The sequence below is a fragment of the Somniosus microcephalus genome, chromosome 14 (assembly GCF_052327205.1).
Source record: "Somniosus microcephalus isolate GS21.2 chromosome 14, FLI_Smic_1.0, whole genome shotgun sequence".
In the NCBI taxonomy this organism is placed as follows: Eukaryota; Metazoa; Chordata; class Chondrichthyes; order Squaliformes; family Somniosidae; genus Somniosus; species Somniosus microcephalus.
Window position 1 is genome coordinate 100,666,010 of NC_141000.1, and position 19,784 is coordinate 100,685,793.

The 19,784-nt window shown below is 46.1% G+C and overlaps 1 protein-coding gene across 3 annotated transcripts in view; it reads left to right on the top strand.

Annotated features, from left to right (window-relative positions):
• Positions 1 to 19,784, top strand: part of urb1 (URB1 ribosome biogenesis homolog) — a 127,892-nt gene that overhangs the window by 95,265 nt on the left and 12,843 nt on the right. The window contains exons 33-38 of one of the 3 annotated variants that reach the window (XM_086007047.1): positions 2,564 to 2,670; positions 3,302 to 3,445; positions 7,236 to 7,345; positions 7,822 to 7,977; positions 10,768 to 11,009; positions 18,600 to 19,184. In XM_086007047.1, the coding sequence (XP_085863173.1) occupies positions 2,564 to 2,670; positions 3,302 to 3,445; positions 7,236 to 7,345; positions 7,822 to 7,977; positions 10,768 to 11,009; positions 18,600 to 19,184 (1,344 nt within the window). Of the gene's footprint in view, positions 1 to 2,563; positions 2,671 to 3,301; positions 3,446 to 7,235; positions 7,346 to 7,524; positions 7,978 to 10,767; positions 11,010 to 18,599; positions 19,185 to 19,784 lie in introns of those variants that run through there. The other 2 variants (XM_086007048.1, XM_086007049.1) reach the window with 2 other exon arrangements.

Genomic DNA, 19,784 nt, shown 5'->3' on the forward strand with positions numbered 1-19,784 from the left:
TGGAAGGGGCGGGGGGGTTCTTCCGATCAGTAGGTTTGGTTGAAGCTCTCCATTTCCAGCTTGTGTTATCTCATTCTGTGATGGCAATATAAGTTTATGGAACTGCTGGCATTATAGAATCATACAGCACTGAAGGAGGCCATTCGGACCATCGTGCCTGTGCCGGCTCTTGAAAGAGCTATCCAATTAGTCCCACTCCCCCACTTTTTCCCCATAGCTTTTCAAGTATTTATCCAATTCCTTTTTGAAAGTTACGATTGAATCTGCTTCCACCGCTCTTTCAGGCAGTGCGTTCCAGATCATAACGACCCGCTGCATGAAAACAATTCTCCTCCTCTCCATCCTGGTTCCTTTGCCAATTACCTTAAATCTGTGTCCTCTGGTTACCGACCCTCCTGCTAGTGAAGCAGTTTCTACCACTGTACCCTATCAAAACCCCTCAACATTTTGAACACCTCCATTAACTCTCCCCTTAATCTTCTCTGCTCTAAAGAGAACAGTCCCAGCTTCTCTAATCTCTCCACAGAACTGAAGTCCCTCATCCCTGGTACCCTTCTAGTAAATGATATCTGTAAATTATCTGTGACTTTCAGTTACTTATGATTATATTATATTTGATGTCTGTTACCAGACATTATTTTGCACTGTTTGACTTGTTTGTAATTCAAGCAGATTTCAGATTGTAACATAACTGCATCCAGGCTGTCATTAATCTCTCAAGATTTAGAGAATTAATTTTCTGGTATTGACAATTGAATATCCATTAAGTTGCAGATTGAGAAATAAGATTCTGTTCATTTACAGAAGTCATATGTTGAAATGGAGTGCGCACTGGCAAATATAATGGGTGGAAACATCAACAATTAAAGGATGAGATGTGTTTATTGAAGCGTGCCCAGATTTATGGCTCTAGGTAGAAGTCCAACAGACCATTGTGAGAACTGGAGCTAATACCTCAGTAGCAATAATACGGCATACCCTTGTGATGCTAAATAATACACAGCAAAAAGAAAATCCATTAAAATCTTCTCTTCATTCCATTTACAGTAATGTGGAAGAGTTAAACTCCAATTTCAGGTGATCTTTGAGTCGTTTGTATAACAGTGGTTTAGTAGCTCCTAAACCACATTTAAAAAAAAAATACATATTTGAAACAAAAATTCCGAACAAGGTAGATTTAAAAAGTATTCATATAGTATAATGTATATTTTATAATAATAAACATCAATCATTTGAACAATGTGTAATTTGACACAAAGTTACAGTTATAGCTGGGTCCTATGACTGGGGTCCAGTACCCCAGTAAAACGTTGTTCCACAGATAGATATATAACTGAGTCAAGTTGCCAATGCCAGATTGCCTCTACAATTTGGAATTCCCAGTCCAAGCATAAAATGTTCCTAGTTCTGTTTACCGCGTTAATCACTCAAATTTCACTAGAAATCCGTATTGGGAGCCTAATCAACTTTAGTGAAATTCCATGCATCTGTTTACACAATCACCTTTGACCCTTCACCTAGGTTTCAACATTTCTTAAAAAATTATAATACAGTGAAAGAGGCTCTTCTGTTCACATATGTTTGCTAGGTTTAAAAAACGATTTTATTAAGGCAAGTTTAAAGCGTCATTTTTTTTAAATAACGAAAAAATAAAACAAGTCTGTGTTTGAAACTTAGACAAAGCTTAATTTTCCTAAAATGAAAGAGTTGTTATTGACTAAAGACTGGTCAGTTTGTAATTGAAGAACAAAGATCAAATCTAAATGTAAAGACCAAGGCCTAGAAATTCACTTGGGCGCGGGCAGCTCGCTCGCGCCCAAAGGTTAGCGCTGGGCGGGGAGGCATTAGCGCACACCGTATATTCGTCTTCTGCACCCCAATTCGGAAGCGGGCGCTATACCAGGGTGTGCCCGCCTCCGTTTGGGGCGCTGCAACTGAATATCGGCGCGCTAGTTGCCGCAGCGCCACCCGATGCGGTGCGGCAGGCTGCGGTACTGCAGGCCTCCTCCTTCTCTTAAGGGGGAGGTGCCTGCAACGGCCGGAGCCCCGATCGCGAGTGCCGGCAAAAGAGCCCGGCACAACGGAGAAGTGCCGGGCTCCACGGAAACCAGCCGGCAATGCCGCGGGGGGGGGTGGAGGAGGCCGGGGAAGGAGGTGCGGGCAGGCGGCCGCCGAAAAAGCGGCCGGCCGCACCTTCAGCTTTAAAGCGCCCCACTATGGCAGCAGGACGGCCCCGTTTTCTGTTCGCTGTTTGCGCCCGCTTCGGAGGAGGCGGGCGCAAATAAATATGGGGATCGGCGCGGTTACGGGCCACCGCGCACACCGATGACATCATCGGTCCCGGCGCAGCGCTAACGGCTACCGCCGCCAATACCGCTGCACTCAATTTCCGCGCTACCACCCCGCCGGCGCAAAAGACCTCTTTAGGCGCTAAGTGGGCGCAAGGCCCACTGAATTTCTAGGCCCAAGTGTTAAGTTTAAAAGCTAACCTTTAAATGTGTGACGTGGCTTTTCTATGTTAAAATAAATATGTAAAATTTGTGTTTTTTTCACTTCCCTATAGAGGAACACATGTACATGAAGATTAATAATTTCCTTCTGGCACATCAATATTTGGATTTAAAGAAAGTGCCAGGGTTTTTCAAGCTTTTCTACAGCTTTGACATGGAGGTAAAATTGTTTTCCTTTTTCATTATGTTCTCTTTTCTTGGTGATAAAGGGTCAATGTAGAAATCATATATGACAGACATTCTGAAAAAGTAACTGTTTCTTCAGGAAGTAAATGCATTATGTGTTACGGTACTAAGCCATGCAGATCAAGAAAGTCTCCAATTCAATTCCTCGTGTGCTGAGTTAGCCAGTCATGGGGGGGGGGGTTGTGTGTGTGTGTTTAAGGAAAGGAAAATCCTTGCTCACAATCCATCTGGAAGTGCATGTCATAAGGACATTGGATGTGAAGAGGATTCAACTTGGCAGTGATGGTCCCATGGGAAATTCATCTGCCAAAATATATCATCTAGGCTTTCACGTGAATAATGATGTCCAAGGACAATTGTCATTGCCCGTGGAACCATACAGCAACATAAGCCACTGTCTTAAAGAGAGAAGGGATTTGGGGAGAAAATTAATGATTTTTAAAAAATGATCAAATATTGGCCAAATCTCAATGTACCTGTAAACGGTTCCTACTGTGGGGGAGTTAGCATTGGGACAGGCACAATGGGCTAAATGCCCTCCTTCTGTACCAAAATTTCCACGGTGGAAAGAGCATCTCAGTTTCAACCTTCATTTTGTTTTTCAGCACAAGATTGAACGTGAATGGATTCTTGAACTCCTTATCAATAGTTTAAAGGACAAACACTGCTACGACCTTTACGACCGTCAGAAAATCATCCATGTTCTCCTAGCCTTTTTTAACTGCCCATTGTGTGATGAGACAGCAGAGGTAGGATACAGTTTCCACTTTGAAGCAATGCTAAAATGGCAGTAAAATCAACTATCTAAGAACATAAGAACATAAGAAATAGGAGCAGGAGTAGGCCAATCGGCCCCTCGAGCCTGCTCCACCATTCAATAAGATCATGGCTGATCTGATCCTAACCGCCAATCCACTATCACAGAACCATCTCCTGAATCTAACAGAATTAGACACACAAAATAGGAGCAGGATCAGGCTACACGGCCCCTGGGCCCACTCCGCTACCCACAGGGCCATGACCGATCCGAACCTAGACTTATGTCCAAATTCCTGCCCGCTCCCCGTAACCCTTAATCCCCTTTACTTCTAGGAAACTCTTATTTCTGTTTTAAATTTATGTAATGATGTAGCTTCTACAGCTTTTTGGGGAAGCATATTCCATGGACCTACCACCCTCTGAGTGAAGTAGTTCCTCCTCATCTCAGTTTTGAAAGAGCAGCCCCTTATTCTAAGACTATGCCCCCTAGTTCTAGTTTCACCCATCATCGGGAACATCTTCCCCGCATCCACCCGATCCAACCCCTTCACAATCTTATATGTTTCAATAAGATCGCCTCTCATTCTTCTGAACTCCAATGAGTAGAGTCCCAATCTACTCAACCTCTCCTCATATGTCCATCCCCTCATCCCCGGGATTAACCGAGTGAACCTTCTTTGTACTGACTCGAGAGCAAGTATGTCTTTTCTTAAGTATGGACACCAAAACTGTGTGCAGTATTCCAGGTGCGGTCTCACCAATACCTTGTACAACTGAAGCAATACCTCCCTATTTTTATATTCTATCCCCCTAGCAATGAAAGCCAACATTCCATTGGCCTTCTTAATCACTTGCTGCACCTGCATACTAACCTTTTGAGTTTCGTGCACCAGGACCCCCAGATCCCTTTGTACTTCAATACTTTCCAGTTTCTTGCAGTTAAGATAATAACTTGCTCTACGATTTTTCCTGCCAAAGTGCATAACCTTACACTTTCCAGTATTGTATTCCATCTGCTAAATCTCTGCCCACTTACTTAGCCTGTCTATGTCCCCTTGCAGGTTTTTTATGTCCTCCTCACTCACTACTTTCCCTCCCATCTTAGTATCATCTGCAAACTTTGATATGTTACACTCGGTCCCCTCCTCCAAATCGTTAATATAGATTGTAAAGAGTTGGGGACCCAGCACTGACCCCTGCGGAACACCACTAGTTACTGATTGCCAGTCTGAGAATGAACCATTTATCCCAACTCTCTGCCTTCTGTTAGATAGCCAATCCTCTATCCATGCCAGAATATTACCCCAATCCCGTGATTTTTTATCTTAAGCAATAATCTTTTGTGTGGCACCTTGTCAAATGCCTTTTGGAAGTCTAAATACACTACGTCCACTGGTTCCCCTTTATCCACCCTATATGTTACTTCCTCAAAGAACTCCAGCAAATCTGACTCCATAGTGCACTGCAGAGGAGTTAAACTCTAGCAACAATGACAACTTGTATTTATATAGCGCCTTTAACGTAGTAAAATGTCCCAAGGCACTTCACAGGAGTATTATAAGACAAAAAATTTGACACAGGGCCACATAAGGAGAAATTAGGGCAGGTGACCAAAAGCTTGCCAAAGAGGTAGGTTTTAAGGCGCGTCTTAAAGGAGGAAAGAGAGGCGGGGAGGTTTAGGCAAGGAATTCCAGAGCTTAGGGCCTAGGCAACAGAAGGCACGGCCACCAATGGTTGAGCGATTATAATCAGGGATGCTCAAGAGGCCAGAATTAGAGGAGCGAAGATATCTCAAGGGATTGTGGGGTTGGAGGAAATTACAGAAAGAGAGAGGGGCGAGGCCATGGAGGGATTTGAAAACAAGGATGAGAATTTTGAAATCGAGGCGTTGCTTAACCGGGAGCCAATGTAGGTCAGCAAGCACAGGGGTGATGGATGAACGGGACTTGGTGCGAGTTCGGACACGGGCAGCCAAGTTTTGGATGACCTCAAGTTTACGTAGGGTAGAATGTGGGTGGCCAGCCAGGATTTTTTAAAATTTGTTTATGGGATGTTTGGCATCGCTGGCAAGGCCAGCATTTATTGCCCATCCCTAATTGCCCTCGCGAAGGTGGTGGGGAGCCGCCATCTTGAACCGCTGCAGTCCGTGTGGTGAAGGTACTCCCACAGTGCTGTTAGGGAGGGTGTTCCAGGATTTTGACCCAGCGACAATGAAGGATCAGCGATATACTTCTAAGTCAGGATGGTGTGTGACTTGGAGGAGAACTTGGAGGTGATCCAACCATCTTCAGCTGCTTCATCAATGACCTTCCCTCCAACATAAGGTCAGAAATTGGGATGTTTGCTGCTGACTGCAGTGTTCAGCGCCATTCACAACTCCTCAGATAATGAAGCAGTCCATTCCCATATGCAACAAGACCTGGATGACGTTCAGGCTTCGGCTGATAAGTGCCTGCTGCCCTTGTCTTTCTAGGTGGAAGAGGTCGCGGGTTTGGGAGGTGCTGTCGAAGAAGCCTTGTCGAGTTGCTGTAGTGCATCTTGTAGATGGTACACACTGCAGCCACGGTACGCCAGTGGTGGAGGGAGTGAATGTTTAAGGTGGTGGATGGGATGCCAATCAAGCGGGTTGCTTTGTCCTGGATGGTGTTGAGCTTCTTGAGTGTTGTTGAAGCTGCACTCATCCAGACAAGTGGAGAGTATTCCATCACATTCCTTACTTGTTCCTTGTAGATGGTGGAAAGGCTTTGGGGAGTCAGGAGGTGAGACACTCGCCGCAAAATACCCAGCCTCTGACCTGCTCTTGTTGCCACAGTATTTATGTGGCTGGTCCAGTTAAGTTTCTGGTCAATGGCGACCCCCCCCCCAAGGATGTTGGCGGTCGGGGATTCGGTGATGGTAATACCGTTGAATGTCATGGGGAGGTGGTTAGACTCTTGTTTGTTGGAGATAGTCATTGTCTGGCACTTCTGTGGCGCGAATGTTATCTGCCACTTATCAGCCCAAGCCTGAACGTCATCCAGGTCTTGTTGCATACGGGAATGGACTGCTTCATTATCTGAGGAGTTGTGAATGGCGCTGAACACTGCAGTCAGCAGCAAACATCCCAATTTCTGACCTTACGTTGGAGGGAAGGTCATTGATGAAGCAGCTGAAGATGTTTGGACCCAGGACACTGCCCTGAGGAACTCCTGCAGCAATGTTCTGGGGCTGTGATGGTTGACCTTCAACCACCACAACCATCTTCCTTTGTGCTAGGTATGACTCCAGCCAGTGGAGCGTTTTCCCTCCGATTCCCATTGACTTCAGTTTTACTAGGGCTCTTTGACGCTACACTCGGTCAAATGCTGCCTTGATGTCAAGGGCAGTCACTCTCACCTCCTGTTTGGACCAAGGCTGTAATGAGGTCGGGAGCTGAGTGGTCTTGGCGGAATCCAAGGAGTGCATTGGAATAGTTAAGTCTAGAGGTAACAAAAGCATGGATGAGGGTTTCAGCAGCGGATGAGCTGAGGCAAGGGCGGAGACAGGTAATGTTACGGAGGTGGAATTAGGCGGCCTTAGTTATGCCACGGATATGTGGTCGGAAGCTCATTTTAGGGTCAAATATGACACCAAGGTTGCGAACAGTGTGGTTCAGCCTCAGACAGATGTTCGGGAGAGGGATGGAGTCAGTGGCTAGGGAATGGAGTTTGTGGCGGGAAAGTCATTGAATATTATAGTTCATTTGGGTTTTACATTTTTATGTTTTCAAATCATTTTAATATTTTTGATTTTAATTTAAAGTATCAGATTATCCAGATTCTATTGCGTGCTGCGCACATCACAAAAGCAGCATATCACCTGATCAGAGACCACAACCTACTGACCTGGATATTGCATATCTTACAAAGAAGGTATGTTCACAAGTGTACGGTATCAGCAAGTCGCTTTCCTTTGAACTCATTAAAGATATTTTTCATCTATTTAAATTAAGTCATTTATTGCCAAGCTATAATATGCTGAAACACATTTTTTTCTTAAAGTTTTAAAATGTTTTGCATGGTCACTGTGCAATTCTTTGTTGCAATTTTAGATCCTCATTGTAATGGAAAGAAAACCTTTCAACTCAGGTCAAGCATGATTATATAGCACACTGCAAAACAGCTATGACAGCACAACATAATTCCCATGATATACTTTTTCTAAGAAGTTTTGAGAAATTCAAAGGAAGTATCTTGATAGTGTGGTTTACCTCACACATATTCTTGATTTTACATTGCTTTGTTGTACTGTTTATCAAGTATTATCTTGATTTCATTTGTAAAGTATACATTATAGCTAATTGTCTGTTGCATATACAGTAATTGGAACTGATTTGGATTTTTTCTAGGGTTTTAGAAAACAGACTGATAACTGATTTAGTCTCGCTGCTTCACACCTTGTGGCTCACTAACCTAGGAAACAAAGAAAAGACTCAGAAGTTTCTACCTCTTCTGTTTATAAATGAATTTCTGTATGTTCTGACTGAAATGATACGGCACATTTGGTAAGAAATGTATATTGCTTAATGGTATTCTTGTAGGAAGCTTATTCTTACTGATATAATATTTGCATTTACTTAGCACCTTGCATGTTGAAACTCTTCAAAGCATTGCTGTTATGCAGACCAACATGCAATGAATGAACAGTCAACCTGTTTTTAGGTGATGTTGACTCAGGGATCGCTGTTCAGTGCATCAGGAGAATTCCCTGCTGTTCTTTGAATAATGTCATGGGATCATCAATATCCACCCAAAATGGGAACTTGGTCGAACATCACATCTGAAGGATAGCATGTCCAAAAGTGCAGAACTCCTTCTGTAGTGCATCGGCATGTAAGCCTAGATTATGTACTAAAGTAAAAACAGAAAATGCTGGAAATACTCAGCAGGTCAGGCAGCATCTGTGGAGAGAGAAACAGAGTTAGCATTTCAGGTCGATGACCTTTCATCAGAACTGGAAAAAATTAGAGAAGTAACAGATTTTAAGCAAGTGCGGAGGCAAGGAAAGGGTAAAAGGGCAGTTGTTGCACCTCCTCCCTTCCCACTGTCCAGGGCCCCAAACACTCCTTCCAGGTGAAACAGTGGTTTACTTGTACTTCTTGCAGTTTAGTATTCGCTGCTCACGATACGGTCTCCTCTACATTGGGGAGACCAAACGCAGATTGGGTGACTGCTTTGCGGATCACCTCCGTTCAGTCCGTAAGGGTGACCCAGAGCTTCCGGTCGCCTGTCACTTTAATTCTCCGCTCCATTCCCACTCTGACCTCTCCGTTCTCGGGCTCTTACACTGTTCCAACGAAGCTCAACCTAAGCTCGAGGAACAGCACCTCATCTTTCGATTAGGCACTTTACAGCCTTCTGGACTCAACATCGAGTTCAACAATTTCAGACCATAACCTCGGCCCCTATTTTTTCACATGGCAGCTGTTGATAAGGAGGATGGAAAAATCAGTAGAGCAGTCAGTCATCTCCACTTAATTAATTAAAAATATAAAACAACATTATGGTTAAGCTGTGCCTCAGTGGGTAGCACTCTTGCCTCTGTGTCAGAAGGTTTTTTTAAATTTATTCCTGGGGTGTGGGCATCGCTGGCAAGGCCAGCATTTATTGCCCATCCCTAATTGCCCTTGAGAAGGTGGTGGTGAGCCGCCTTCTTGAACTGCTGCAGTCCGTGAGGTGATGGTACTCCCACATTGCTGTTAGGTAGGGAGTTCCAGGATTTTGACCCAGCGACGCTGAAGGATCGGCGATATATTTCTAAGTCAGGATGGTGTGTGTCTTGGAGGGAAACTTGGAGGTGGTGGTGTTCCCATGCGTCTGCTGCCCTTGTCCTTCTAGGTGGAAGAGGTCGCGGGTTTGGGAGGTGCTGCTGAAGAAGCCTTGGCGAGTTGCTGCAATGCATCTTGTAGATGGTACACACTGCAGCCACGGTACGCCGGTGATGCATGGAGTGAATGTAAAAGTGGTGGTTGGGGTGCCAATCAAGTGGGCTGCTTTGTCCTGGATGGTGTCGAGCTCCTTGAATGTTGTTGGAGCTGCACTCATCCAGGCAAGTGGAGAGTATTCCATCACACTCCTTACTTGTGCCTTGTAGATGGTAGAAAGGCTTTGGGGAGTCAGGAGGTGAGACACTTGCCACAGAATACCCAGCCTCTGACCTGCTCTTGTAACCACAGTATTTATGTGGCTGGTCCGGTTAAGTTTCTGGTCAAAGGTGAGCTCCAGGATGTTGATGATGGGGGATTTGGCGATGGTAATGCCATGGGGTGGTGGTTAGACTCTCGCTTGTTGGAGATAGTCATTGCCTGGCACTTCTGTGGCGCGAATGTTACCTGCCACTTATCAGCCCAAGCCTGAACGTCATCCAGGTCTTGTTGCATGCGGGCATGGACTGTTTTATTATCTGAGGAGTTGTGAATGGCACTGAACACTGTGCAGTCATCAGCGAACATCCCCATTTCTGACCTTATGTTGGAGGGAAGGTCATTGATGAAGCAGCTGAAGATGGTTGGGCCTAGGACACTGCCCTGAGGAACTCCTGCTGCGATGTCCTGGGGCTGTGATGATTGACCTTCAACCACCACAATCATCTTCCTTTGTGCTAGGTATGACTCGAGCCAGGGGAGCGTTTTCCCCCCGATTCCCATTGACTTCAGTTTTACTAGGGCTCCTTGATTCCACACTCGGTCAAATGCTGCCTTGATGTCAAGGGCAGTCACTCACTTCTCCTCTGGCATTCAGCTCCTTTGTCCATATTTGGGCCAAGGCTGTAATGAGGTCGGCAGCTGAGTGGTCTTGGCGGAACCCAAACTAGGCATCAGTGAACAGGTTGTGGGTTCAAGTCCCACTCCAGGGACTTGAGCATGAAAATCTAGGCTGACGCTCCAGTGCAGTGCTGAGGGAGTGCTGCACTGTCGGAGGTGCCGTCTTTCAGATAAGACATTAAACCGAGGCCCCGTCTGCTCTCTCAGGTGAACATGAAAGATCTCATGGCACTATTTCAAAGAAGAGTAGGGAAGTTATCCCTGATGTCCTGGCCAACATTTATCCCTCAATCAACATCACTAAAACAGATTATCTGGTCATTATCACATTGCTGTTTGTGGGAGCTTGCTGTGCGCAAATTGGCTGCCACGTTTCCTACATTACAACTTTGACTACACTCCAAAAGTACTTCATTGGCTGTAAAGTGCTTTGAGACGTCTGGTGGTCGTGAAAGGTGCTATATAAATGCAAGTCTTTTCTTTTTCTTTTTAAAATAGTTTCCTAAAGTGATTTCCTTTTTTTTTTGTCAGGATAACGATGGAGGCCAGAACATTTGCAGAATTTTTGCACACGTTGAGTTCTGTTTTACAACATCGCTCAGGTGCTTTTCATGACTACAAGGAAATGGGATGGATTACTATAAATGAAAGAGTTCTGTCTCACACAGAGGCCTTGTTACTGTTACATAAGTGGAGTATTGTGGGAAGGGAGTTCCCTTTACAGGAACTCTTGCAAACTCTGGCCCATACATGCAACATTAAGGAATTGCTAAGTAAGTTTTTCCTTTTCCCTTTTTTTTTTTAACCGATCCATTTTAATATTTAAATATTATCCTTTAGAATTATTCACAGGTGTATTAAACTATAGGCTTCAAATAAATTGTGTTTTGACATCTCTGACGGTCAGATGAAAAGGTCTGCTGCTTATCAAGAGGTCAGACATTCTACTTGAATCTGAACTCGTGAATCTGTTGATTTAATAATTTGGATATATAAAGTGCTCCATATAGTATATTTCTCCTGGTGTTATGTTAGTAGAGGTGTGAATTTGGTGCTGAAATCCTAATATGCAACAGCTGAATCTCACTTCTATTCCACTGCAAGTCCTCCAGTAAGACTACCTCAGCGAGGTAGCCTGACATTAGCACCTCCAAAACCAATATATGTCACATCACAGATTCATGACGTGCATTGGGAAAGTGCTCTCAAGCTGCTAGGTTTGCAACAGTTATTTAGATACGTTTTCTCGACCAGGCAAGGCAGGGACCCACACACTAAACATTCTGTTTTTTTATCCAAAATGTGAAGCATGCCTGACTAGGATAACCCCACGAGCTTAAGAAAGGTGTCATACTTTTTATTTGCCTCAATTATGACACTGCTCTTAATATAACAAGTCATTAGATGCATGGTAAAGCTCCCTGCACTGGTCCAGTGGTGAGGCTTTATATGTGTTTACAACAGTTGAGTCCGGTTTACATGAAACAAAAGCAAAACACTGCAGAAGCTAGAAATCTGAAATAAAAACAGAAAACACTCAGCCAGCCAGGCAGCATCTGTGGAGAGAGAAACAGAGTTAACGTTTCAGGTCGATGACCTTCCATCAGTTCTGATGAAATGTCTGATTTCGGTCATCGACCTGAAACGTTAACTGCGGTTCTCTCTCCACAGCTACAGCCTGACCTATTGACACAAAGTGCGCTTCACACAATTCCGTGCCATGCTCTAGTTAGTGGAAAATATAAATGCAAGGAAAGCTGCATTTAGAAATTAGCCAAAATTAGTTCATTTAAATGGGGTACTTACATTATTTGCAAAGTGTAGGTTTGTAGTTTCATCTACTGACGGCTGGCCTGTTGATACAGCTGCTTACATTTAAAGGAAAGGTCATAAAAGTCAGCTGCCCCTAAAGCACCGACAAATTATACATTTTATCTTGCCCTGTTTAAGTTTTTCTTGAAGATTTTACTATTGCAGTGGCTGTAATGGGATGGTCATTCTTCCTCAGTTTGTGCACTGACTACTGGAACAATAAGAACATAAGAAATAGGAGCAGGAGTAGGCCAATCGGCCCCTCGAGCCTGCTCCGCCATTCAATAAGATCATGGCTGATCTGATCCTAACCGCCAATCCACTATCAGAGAACCATCTCCTGAATCTAACAGAATTAGACACACGAAATAGGAGCAGGATCAGGCTACACGGCCCCTGGGCCCGCTCCGCTACCCACAGGGCCATGACCGATCTGAACCTAGAGTCATGTCCAAATTCCTGCCCGCTCCCCGTAACCCTTAATTCCCTTTACTTCTAGGAAACTGTCTATTTCTGTTTTAAATTTATGTAATGATGTAGCTTCTACAGCTTTTTGGGGCAGCATATTCCATGGACCTACCACCCTCTGAGTGAAGTAGTTCCTCCTCATCTCAGTTTTGAAAGAGCAGCCCCTTATTCTAAGACTATGCCCCCTAGTTCTAGTTTCACCCATCATCAGGAACATCTTCCCCACATCCACCCGATCCAACCCCTTCACAATCTTATATGTTTCAATAAGATCGCCTCTCATTCTTCTGAACTCCAATGAGTAGAGTCCCAATCTACTCAACCTCTCCTCATATGTCCATCCCCTCATCCCCGGGATTAACCGAGTGAACCTTCTTTGTACTGACTCGAGAGCAAGTATGTCCTTTCTTAAGTATGGACACCAAAACTGTACGCAGTATTCCAGGTGCGGTCTCACCAATACCTTGTACAACTGAAGCAATACCTCCCTATTTATATATTCTATCCCCCTAGCAATGAAAGCCAACATTCCATTGGCCTTCTTAATCACTTGCTGCACCTGCATACTAACCTTTTGAGTTTCGTGCACCAGGACCCCCAGATCCCTTTGTACTTCAGTACTTTCCAGTTTCTTGCCATTAAGATAATAACTTGCTCTACGATTTTTCCTGCCAAAGTGCATAACCTCACACTTTCCAGTATTGTATTCCATCTGCCAAATCTCTGCCCACTTACTTAGCCTGTCTATGTCCCCTTGCAGGTTTTTTATGTCCTCCTCACTCACTACTTTCCCTCCCATCTTAGTATCATCTGCAAACTTTGATATGTTACACTCGGTCCCCTCCTCCAAATCGTTAATATAGATTGTAAAGAGTTGGGGACCCAGCACTGACCCCTGCGGAACACCACTAGTTACTGATTGCCAGTCTGAGAATGAACCATTTATCCCAACTCTCTGCCTTCTGTTAGATAGCCAATCCTCTATCCATGCCAGAATATTACCCCCAATCCCGTGATTTTTTATCTTAAGCAATAATCTTTTGTGTGGCACCTTGTCAAATGCCTTTTGGAAGTCTAAATACACTACGTCCACTGGTTCCCCTTTATCCACCCTATACGTTACTTCCTCAAAGAACTCCAGCAAATTTGTCAAACATGACTTCCCCTTCATAAAACCATGCTGACTTTGTCCTATTAAATTATGATTATCCAAATGTCCTGTTACTGTCTCCTTAATAATGGACTCCAAAATTTTACCTACCACAGATGTTAGGCTAACCGGTCTATAGTTTCCAGCCTTCTGTCTACTGCCCTTTTTAAATAAGGGTGTTACATTAGCAGTTTTCCAGTCTGCCGGGACCTTTGCCGAGTCCAGGGAGTTTTGGAAAATTATTACCAATGCATCCACAATCCCTACCGCCACTTCCCTCAAGACCCTAGGATGTAAGCCATCAGGTCCAGGTGATTTATCCGCCTTGAGTCCCATTATTTTACCGAGTACCACTTCCTTAGTGATTTTGATCGTGTTTAGCTCCTCCCCCCCTTTAGCCCCCTGTTGTCCAGTGTTGGGATATTCTTAGTGTCCTCTACTGTAAAGACTGATGTAAAATATTCATTCAGTGTTTTTGCCATCTCCATATTTCCCACCATTAATTTCCCGGTCTCATCCTCTAAGGGACCAACATAGATACCATGTTGCAAAATAGCACAGTTGGGGTCAATCTGCCATTAAATGTTATATTGCTAAAGGAAAATCCTTCTTGTGTTTCATTATGATATATTTCCAGTATTTTCGCTGATTTTTGCTGCAGTTTATTTCTCATGTGTGGTCACGGTGAGCTGTTTATGTAAACAGCTTTTCTAAATAGTCTTTTAGTGATGTTATGTCACTAATCTACCAGTAACTATGTTTATAACTATAATGTAACCTGAACACACCAGGCACCAGCTATAATGAACATCAAACAGACAGTACCAATATTACTTTTTTTGCATTAACATCATACCCAACTGTTGTTTTCCAAAGCTCTCAATTTACTTGATAATAAAGGAGTATTTTGCAGGAGGAGAATATTAGTGACTTTTTAATCTATAGAATGTTCTAAACTATAGACAGGAGATAAAAGTCATTGGCCTAGAAATTGGGTTGGTAGTGCCGGCGCTGAGCGCCTAAAGAGACCTAGAATTGGGGCGAAGCCCTATGTTGGGGCGAGCGCTATGAGGATAGCGCCGACTCAGAAATTGACTATACATTTAGCGCCTGCGCTAAGTGTTTGCGAGCGCCAACGGCTCATGACGTCATTTCAGTGTGCAACGCCTTTTAGGAGCGCCTGAGCGCATATTGGGTGGCGCCTGGAGCCTTAGCGCCCAGCGCTATTAGTGACAGTTCGAAGGAGGGCTAACAGGCCCTTCTCGGAGTAGGGCGGCGCTATTTAAAGGGGACAGCTCTAGTGCAGAATCTTCTGCCACTTGGCCTGCTCATTGCGATCGCTGCTGGAGAGAGTTGGCGAGCTAATGTGGAGTGGAGTTCTGGGATTTGAGCTTTACAGTACTTGGGACCTTCAACCCTGTCCGAAGCACTTGCAGCACTACACCTAAAAGCGTTTTGACCAACTGGCATCGGAATGGGAGCTTGTTCGGAGGGCGACGGCCTCATCGCCCAACACTGTGAAGGGGCAGAGAGACGGCGGGAGAGAGGGCAGGGATTGGCCAGAAGGAGGAGGGGCAATCGAGGTCGGCCAATCCGACGGGATGCTGCGAGTGTCTTTAGGCAGCAGGTGACAAGCCTTGACATTTCGGAGGAGCAGTGTTAGCGAAGGCTCCGAATCTGGAGGGACATTGTTACTGATCTGTGCCACCTGCTTGGTCAGGATCTGCAGCCGCGTGAACGCTGCAGAACCTCTCTGTCCGTGATGGCTACACTGACTGATGGCCTCCATTTTTATGCCAACGGATCCTTTCAGTCAGCCATTGGGGACAATGCGACTGTCGCTCAGGCTGCAGTCCGCTGTTGCATCCGGCAAGTGACAGATGCCCTTTATAGGCGAACGCGTCCATTCATTACCTTCCCTCGGACCCTGCACAAGCAGGCGGAGGAGGAGGAGTATGAGGAGGAGTAGGAGGAAGAGCAGGCGGAGGAGGAAGATGGAAGGGCTGCTGAAAGTGGAAGGTCCATACGTCAGAGGCTCCTCTGGACTCGTCTCGACACCCCTGTGGCGGAATGATGAGAGTCTTACCTCATGCGCACTTTGGATGGTTGAGGGCCTCTGCATGCCAGCATCACTGAAAGTAGTCACATGCACCAAGCAACATTGAAACTTCTGTTTCTTGACACAAAAGTCTTTCATTACAGCTAAACAACGTAAAGTGAGCAGAAACCATAACTTCCAAAATAAATGTGACCTGTTCGGCCAAGCCGCAAAACTCAACAAAAATCTGCAACTATAACAGCAGCTGAGGGTGTCCTTGAATTTGGACAAACAAACGTCTCGGCACCTCCCTCTACAACTGGCCCCTTGAGGGAGAACGACTTCTCTTTCGCGCCCGGCCCCTTCCCTCCCTGCTGCTCCTACGTAATTGCACCCCAGTGGCGGGCTCCAGGCTGGGGGACGCTAGCTGACTGTCTGGACACGCAGAAGCCCCTGAGGTACGGCCTGGCCGACCTCTGGGCTTGGAGGGTGCGGATGCAGGATGCTTGCTTTGAGCATGGCTGGAAGCAGTGTGGGCTGCAGGTGGTGGCAGCTGCAATGCAGGCGTCCCAGCGCTGGCATGTGCAGTGGTCTCCTGACGAGAGAGGACACCTGCACCATGGTCGGACGACACACTGGCTATCTGAGGGGAGCGGCTCGGCTCATCCGCCACAATCGCAGGCTCCACGGATTCCTGGCATTGTACGGGAGTGGAAGGGCCCGGGGTGATCCTATCTGATGCAGAGAGGGTGGCTGCAGTGAGACATCGCGTTGCATCAATCTGGCTGTGGAGGAGCCCAGCAAGTGACTGCGTGGCAACAGTGAGGACCTGTGTGCCAGGTGCCAGTGCTTCGGAGAAGGCCTGGACAGTTCTTCCCATGGCCTCGGACAAGGCAGGAGCCGACCGCTCCACTGCCTCGGACAAGCCCTGCACAGACCTTTCCAGGGATTGTCCGAAGCCCTGAACAGTCCTTTCCATTGCCGACTCAAAGCCGTGGACAGTCCTCTCCATTGTTGGGCCGAAGCCCTGGATAGTCCTGTTCATTGTTTCCCCGAACACCTGGAGAGTCCTCTCCATTGTTGCGCCAAAGCCCTGCAGAGTCCTCTCCATTGTTGCCCCGAAGTCCAGCATACTCCTAGCCAATGAATCTATTGACTCAGGCATCTTCTCCACTGCAGCCTTCAGCTCCGTGTGTCTGACCCGGGCCTGTTTGCTCATCTCTGCCAGGCGACGGACCTCATCTGCACTCTGTGCAGCAGTCATGACGACCTGCCTTGCCCTGCGGGAAGACGGTGGCCAAACTTGCCTATCCCCCCTGCGTTGCTCCATGCCGCTTGGTCCGGCAACTGGTTCATCCTCAGAGCCACCCCCCCTCCCCTCCAGAGGACTACTATCCCCAGTCTGCAGATGTCTCAGCTCCCCGGATTCTGCAACGGCTGGTTCAGATTCCTCCTGGTCCTCGCCTCCGGTGGCACTGGCAGCTTCAGCGCGTTGAGCCCGAGTTGGTGCTGCTTCATCTGAAAGTGGGAGGTGGAAGAGTGGCTTTAGCAGAAGGACAGGTTTGCTGAAAGGTATGCCAGATTGCGGCAAGGCTCTGACATGGCTGCACACTGAGGATGCATGCTGGCGGGGGGACCAAGTGGAAGGCAACAGGTGGAAAAGGTGAGAGTCTTACCCTCGCTGTCGGTAATGGGGTCGGCAGATGCAGTGGTGACTGGACCAGACAGACGTCCTCCAAGTATCTGGTGCACTCTCCTCCAGATCCGTGAGAGTGACCACTTGTGCAGGTCCGCCACCGGTTCGACGCTGCTCCTTTCGAATCTGCGCCATCTTGGACTGCAGGGGAAAGAAGGGGAGGTTCTGTTACATGAGGCCTTGAGACATCATCGCATGCCCCCCATTGTGCAAGAGCCCTTACATGAGGCCTTGAGACCTCTTCGCATGCCCCCATTGTGCAAGAGCCCTTACATGAGGCCTTGAGACCTCCTCGCATGCCCCCATTGTGCAAGAGCCCTTACATGAGGCCTTGAGACATCTGTCCATGTGTGTGCCCAGAAAGGGCCATGGGTGCATACTGACAGATGGCCATTGGCGCATCATTGCAGCAGGGTGCCCGAAGTCAGCTGCAGATGGAGGGAAGCACAAGTTTGGTAAACCATTACTCACCCTAACGATCCGTGTGAGGTCGTTGAATTTCTTCCTGCACTGAACAGGGGTCCTGGTCGCCATGCTGCTGGAGTTCACCCTCACAGCAACCTCCCTCCAAGATCGTCGGTAAGCCTTCTGATTTGGCCTCTTGCCATTATCCGGGTACAGGACCTCCCGACGGTGTTCAACTGCAGCCACCAAGTTGTCCAGAGCCTCAGAGCTGAAGCGCTCTGCTCTCTGCCTAACCTTCTCCATAATGATCAACTTTGTACCGCCAGACAAGGGCGAGCGCCAAACCTGAGGCCTGCAGGGCGTTGGGTGTTGAAGCTCAGTCTGACTGACCCACCCCTTTAAGAGCCGGCCGGCGCCTGTAGGTCTCGTGCTTTCCCGTAATTGAGTTCACCTGCGCTGCGCCCGTCCGCGTCGATATTGAGTAGCGCCTGACCTTTTGCGCCTTAAGAGCACCGTGCAACGGCTGAATTAGCGCCTCAAGACCCTTTGGGGGCGATGCAACCCAATATCTCGCCAGGCAGCGATAAGTTTCATCTGGCTATAAACTTAGCGCTTCGCCAGTTCTAACGCCTCAAGCGAGGCTATACCCAATTTCTAGGCCATTAACTTGCTTGGATGTCTACAGATCATAGCTATGTAATGAATTCCTCTAAATGGAAGGTTACTCTTATTATCTGTATAAATGAATGCCCTTACATACTGCTACTGATTCCACTGTATATAAATCGTTGCAGAAGTTATCAAAGAGAAGAACAAACCTAAAGTACTTGGTTGGGGAGTATCTCGGCACAGCAGAAGGAAGAGAGATGAGGCGCAAGAGGATACGGAGAATGAAGTACAAGAGTCCTGTCTAGAGGAATGCAAAGCCTCATTGAGGTCCATAGTCACCAACTGGGATTCAGTCTTCCCAGATAAAACCTTTGACGCCCAGGAAAGCCAGGAGGAAGTGGATAATGCTGTTAAAGCAACCACATGGGTGATGGTTAAATGGGTTATCGAGTCAGGAATTGAAAGTCCAATGAGTGAATCCGAGAGTTTCTCGGTATTGAGATGGCTTCGGAGAAATATCCTGGCTTGCGGTGCTGTGACTCAAGAACTTCTGAAGGACAGTGTTTTACAGCATCATCTTCTACAGTTTTATAGTAGAGTCACCAATGATATAGATGGAGATGGTTTGCGAGGGGACCTTTCATACCTCTTCACCAGTATCATGCTTCAGCTGCTGGAGGTGCGAGGCCTGGTAGATAACGACATATACAAGAGTGTTATCAAACCAGTCTGTCTTCCTGCACTAAAAGACCAGAATGATGAAAAGAAAGGTGATTATATTTTCTTATCTCCTGCCTTTGTTTTCGAATTGTCTTGTTGTGTACATTGAAAGAAAGCTCCATAAATGATTTAATATTTTCTTCACTTCTATTTCTCCCAAATTAATATTGGCCCAGAAATTCGGGTCCCAACGTGTGAGTACGCATGGGGTACTCACCCGTAGGCCCAACGGAAGTGCCGGTTTCGTGCATGCGTGGGATACCGGAACTTCCGTTCCCTTGAAGGAAGGGGTTCAGAGGTTGAATGCGTGAGCCGGAGAGGCAGCGCGTGCGCATGGAACTTGCGTTTTTTTTCCAGGTTTCTCCGGGAGGGTAAGTCTCCAGGAGTTACACATGTAAAAAGCAGGCGCAAGGCCTGCTTTTAACAAGGTAAGTGGTGAATTAATTAAAATAAAACATTTTTTTCACAGGTTTATTATTTTTAAATACTTTAAAGAAAGGTAAGTTTATTTTTAGCCCCGTTAGAAAATGTAATTAATTTTTTCAAAAATTTAAATTATTGTTTAAAATAGTTATTTTATGTAATTTATAGTTATTTTAAAAATGTGATTTTTAAAAAAAATTATTTGAAGTTTTAGTGATGTTTTGGGG